Raw genomic sequence first — 5,614 nt, forward strand, 5'->3', positions numbered from 1 at the left:
CAAGCCAGAGCCCATTGAAGTTTCAACTTCTTCTTAATGAATCGGCTGTATTATTCGGTTTTTATCAGTGTTTATTTTGAGTCATGACAATCCATATTACAGACAAAAGCATACGATACTATGTATTTTGGTTATTGACATTATTGAAGATGGTTTCCTATCTAATGTTACAAACTGTAATAAAAAAAGTAATATTATAATCTATTTATGCTATAATATACAGAAGTTTACTTACCGAATAACATATACACTTATAAAATTAACCCATTCATTAAAGGAATTTTAAGCCTTGATCTTGCTCTTCTCAATGCCATGATGCTACCAAAATATTTATTTTATTTCAAACAAACCTGTCTTAAAACCTTTTTTCTGTTATGTCGAGGGACATTATTATCGAAAAACGAGATCACACTCTAAATGAAAGCACAGTAACACTCTACTTAACCTGGAACAATAACTCTGCGGATAGGAGGATCCCTGCCCTCAACGGGGATAGCCTCATAGTTTCGCTAGGCTGTTACTGGTAATTTCATTGACATCTTGTTTACCAGCCACGATTTCTTATCGGGTGGGTCGATGAAAGTCTGACTTACATACTGAGCAATCTCACCATCGTTCAGTTGCCTAGCCCACTTCACTCGCCCAGACGTATTACTCCCTGGCCCAAAACACTTGTATTCATAGAAGGATGCAGTCCCTTCTTTCTCCTTTGAATCCCAGTTATGCCAACCCTCTGGCTTGATGCAAGCATCCATCCACGTGTAAGCGTATACAACTCTGGCGAATGGCTGCCATGGGCGCCCCAGATATGCATAATTGCCCTGCCCGTTACCAGTAATAACACACCTGCATGATGGTCATCACCCGTTCATTAGTGAGATCAAGGAAAAAACATGAGAATTAAACCCTTCAACAAATCCCATTCCATTGGCAATACTGTGATCATACCTGAGAAACACATAAGCCGTTGGAACATCCCGAGATCTACGGCCCTGTGCGGTGACAAACCCTGCAGACTTGCAGTGAATGTGGCAGTGTTCTAACAATGCCGTTGCATCTCCAAAGATGAAGTCGACGCTGCCTTCGATGTAGCAATCTCTCAGGTAGTGCTTTCCATGGTGTAGATACGCAGTGTCCTATTCATTATCAAACCATCACTTTGCAGTCATATTGTTATTGCAGTGTCATGTTCCAAAAAATACTGAAAGAGTTGAAGGGCGTTCTGTTTATGTTTTTTTGGTCTGTGATTAGTAACTGGGACTGTAAATTTTTTTGGTGAAACCACATGCTCCTAACATATGGCTCACGAACTGAATTAAAATGATGTTTAAGCTGGGCTTATACTCCTCTAACATAAACCTAATTGGGACCGCTACGACTATAATAATCTAAAAAAGTTGATTGAGACCACAATTTTTTTTTGGATGAAACCACATACCCAATACATAATTCAAAACTGAATTGAATGCTCATATAAATGTGACATGAAATGAATCATACCATTATCACAATAACATCAAATTCAACTGCCCACAATGACATCAAATTCAACTGCCCTAAAAATTAACTAGACCTGAGATGAATTCCTACCATTAACCAGACATGAGATGAATGCCTACCACCGCCACTATGACATCACCAATTCAACTGTCCTAAAATTAACTAAAATGATCCATTTGTTAACCCAGGTAATTTGGATAAATTTTTTATTATAAAATTATTTTAAACGGATTAAAGTAAATTTAAAATTTATAAAAAAATAAAAGTGATTCTCATAACAACTAAACAACGATTTTTTTTTCAATTGATACTGTTTTATAAAATATTAAATTTTGGGGTCATCTATCTAAGTCGAGGAATTTCATGGATGGTCAAAAATAGTAGGAATTTGGCCAAAAAATTTTAAGAAATGTTATAATAACAGAAATAAATTCAGCACCATAAAAAACATTTAAGACACCCAAAATCTTGAAGTTTGATAATTAGAACCTAGATTTACAAAGATCTCAACCAAAACTTTCTCAAAATCTTACCTAAATTTCCATAATTTTTAAAATAGCTTTACAAACTAGTTAGCCTACGACTTTAGGTTTATCTTATTAATACTATTTTATAAAACATATAGTTTCTTCTATTTATAGCTATTGTCGTCCTTGTCTGTCAGTATTGCCCCTAGTTTCTCTCAGCCGCATATAACTGATAATAGCTATTATCAACTTTCTCAGCCCTCAATATTCACTGTTGTCAGCCTTCTCAGCCCAATGAAACAGATGATTATAACCATTGTCAACATTTTCAGCCTCATGATGGCAATACATGAGCACAATGAAAATTTTCAATCACTCTGTGCTGGGACTGACAAGGAATTATAAAAGGCCAAGTTGACAGCCTTCTTAGCACAATGAAACAGATGATAAATTGATAACCGTTGTCAATTTTCAGCCTCCTGCTGGTAATACATAAGCATAATGCAGAATTTTAGTCATTGTCTGCCAAGGCTGAAAAAGAATTATGAATGGCAAAGTTAAAGGTATAAACAGATAGATTTTCCATTGCTGAGGCAGTTTCAACTATCCAACCCTTTTCCTCAATTTTAATCATCAACCTATCTTTTCAAAGTTAAAATTTTCTTTGAAAGTTGATAATGTTTACCTGGCTGTAGGTAACTCTTGTCAGCCTGCTTCCTCTAAATTATCCTGATGGTGGCTATAGTCAGTTTTGATGTAGCCCTTGTCAGCCTGCTCCCTCCATAATGCTAATGGTGGTTATAGTCAGCTTTGTGGGGCCAATAAGACGGATTATAACTTTTAACAATCTTCTCTGTCCCCCTCCGTGGATGGGATAATGGTTATTCGTTACGCTCTCGTTTAGTAGGGACTCTTACTGAAATCTGGATGCCAATCATGGTTTCACACACAACTCTGATTTATTAATTGTTTCGCCCTCCCTTAAATGTTCTAGGGTCTTCAAATTGACCACTGACACGGAGGAAAAAAAAAAAAAACATAACATCTCTTAGGGTTTTGGGTTCTCCAAATGACTAAATCTAAAACCCCTGAGGATTGATCGCAACAATTAAAAGTTCAGAACTTCATTTTACAAGGTGCACTGAGTCATATGAAAGCCTATGCTCACTCCCTACCTTTGATGCAAAATAATTTAAAACCATCGAGGATCTCTAGTTCTTCCTCTCAAATGCATGGTAATTTAAAATAATTTAGGTGCCTGTCAGGCTCCGGCCTGTATACAGGCATAGGCTGAATATGGATGTTTGATTTGCTCATGAATTTCGTCATAATTCAAATTATTTGGGTCTTCAAATCAAGCCTGATCTCAAAAAACACTAAAATACATAGACTATCGAATAACAAGAAAGTAGATCAAACTCTCATGCTCACTCCCTGTCTCCGGAATATCAAAAGAAGTCAGAACCATTGCCATAGCTCTTCAGCTTTAGCTCTGAATTAATTTATAATGTTGGACCAAAACAACAGAAAACCACCTGTTTATTTATAAAATGCTATCACTAAAATTTTATAAAACACTAAAACCATGTGAAGCTTACTCTAATGTAAATATGTAAACATTTTTATCTCACAATGATAACTCCTACCATCCACCTCAAAATAAAACCCCAAACTTGCAACTTGCATTACTGTAAGTTCAAACCCACGTTGGAATTGGCCGATGATAACCTTAACCCCCACTTAGATTACTGGCAGATTAAAGTTCATTATTTTCTCTTCAATTATGTTTTACTATAGGTCAATATATAATTTTATTTTTTTAATAAAATTGCTTTATAAAATTTAATATTTTTCAAAAAAAACAAATTTAATTAAAAATTATAATTTTACATGATCAATAGAAACCTCCTTATTTGCAAGGAACGGAACACGTCTCTACCCAATTATTTGACCACTGAAGTGTCTACCAATCTCTACTCAAATATTGAACCTATAACTTTTTACATAATAAACGCATTTTACAACTTTTTATAGTAACACCTTTTCTTAACCATGAAATCATTAAATTTAACAATACAGTCTTTACATCATATATTAATATTTTCAAATGAAACCTTTAAATCATATAAATAACTTTCACGGACCTTGATGACCATGTTTAAGTGTGCTGGCAATAAATCCCACGAGTGTTTTAAGAAGGAGAAAGAGAGGCAGGTAGAAAGATACCTGCCAGCCGAGAAATCTGCAAGTGTAGAATGCACATCTGTCTCCTGTTACTCTGATAGCAACAGCTTGCCCCGATCCCTGCAAATGTGACCAGGCAGCCCAAGGCGTCAGCACAATAACTCCTGCTCCTGCTAAAAACATGAGCTACCTAATCTCATTTTAACAAAGTTGAAATTTCATACACAAATCTTGCCTCAGGCGCTGAGTTTTCAAATGTAATCCCCTCAGCAATGAAATCCGATCCTTCTACAATCACAGAGCCGCAGGCAAACGTACCAGTGCCGATCACGCTCTGATCCTGAGAATCAATATGAATCAAAGTCATTTTTCCATAAATGAAAGGGACGAACTTTACCAAGAAATTTTTCACTACCTGATGATGTTTAATGGGCTTATTGGCTGTATTGTCCCATGTTAAAACAGTTTCTTCTGCACTAGAGGATCCTCGGAGTGTGATGAGATTCTTCGTTTTAGGAATATAGAGGGGTTGCCTGTAAACTCCAGACTTAACCTCGATTACTACTCGTTGCTTGTTGCCAACAGGGACAGCGTTAATGGCAGCTTGGACATCCTTGTACTCGGCGCTACCATCCTGAGCAACTACCTTTGTAACAGCCATAACTGCAGCTTTAGGTACTGTAAGATTCAATTAATCTTGAAACACACTACCGAGCTTTGCAGGTGAAAAAATCCAACAGGACATATAAATAGACCAGAGCACCGGAACCGCGAGCAACCATAGAGCCTTATCCACGCTAGGACACCGGGAATCCGCTCGCTCCGGGTCGTACGATCCGCGTTGTAAGCTGGCGAACATATTCTCGCGCCTGGACAGAAATTTAGAATCATATTTGTTCGCCATTAGAGTTGGAATACAAGCGCTCCGAATCCGCAGATTCTGGCATTTCACAAAGTGACATTCGTTGAACGCACGCTCGAGCATCATCCATGTGAAGGAACTGTACGGTGTAGAAATTGTTTGACATTACTCTTAGCGTGGGATACGGGGCCATCGTGTCGATCGATTATTCCGAAGGTTTTTACCTTTCTATTGTCATCAAAATTCGGTCGGAATTTTTAATTTGACGCCAAACTGCGATTTCGGCAAATAATCCAGTTATTCCGACGGTTTTGGCCTTCCTATTTTGATCAAAATTCTATCGGACTTTCTCATTTGACGCGAAACTTCGACTTCAGAAAACAATGGTCGAATGTACCGTCTCAAACATTTCGAGAGCAGAACCCATGTGATGATGTGATGTAATGATTTAGGGTAACACCTTTTTTTTAATTAAATTTTATGTAGAACATCGAGATTGTTATTGAAACTTAGAAATTCTATTGGAACATTTTAAAACCTTTGCCATATTTATAAAGCTTTATTTATAGGTAAGGAATCTTCCGTGTCAAGCAAAATTTTT

General features: G+C 36.8%; 1 protein-coding gene across 1 annotated transcript; it reads right to left on the minus strand.

Annotated features, from left to right (window-relative positions):
- Positions 1-316: 316 nt before the first annotated feature.
- Positions 317-4,912, minus strand: LOC149193426 (pectinesterase 31-like). The gene is made up of 5 exons (XM_089404842.1): positions 4,567-4,912; positions 4,387-4,491; positions 4,194-4,271; positions 949-1,136; positions 317-846 (listed from the first exon to the last, which is right to left on the minus strand). The coding sequence occupies exons 1-5, from the start codon at positions 4,810-4,812 to the stop codon at positions 510-512; spliced, it is 954 nt and encodes a 317-aa protein (XP_089260968.1). The 5' UTR covers positions 4,813-4,912; the 3' UTR covers positions 317-509.
- Positions 4,913-5,614: the final 702 nt, after the last annotated feature.

Source organism: Pinus tabuliformis, chromosome 2_2 (genome assembly GCF_031772625.1).
Source record: "Pinus tabuliformis cultivar Carrire ecotype Pingquan chromosome 2_2, CPIR1, whole genome shotgun sequence".
Classification (NCBI taxonomy): Eukaryota; Viridiplantae; Streptophyta; class Pinopsida; order Pinales; family Pinaceae; genus Pinus; species Pinus tabuliformis.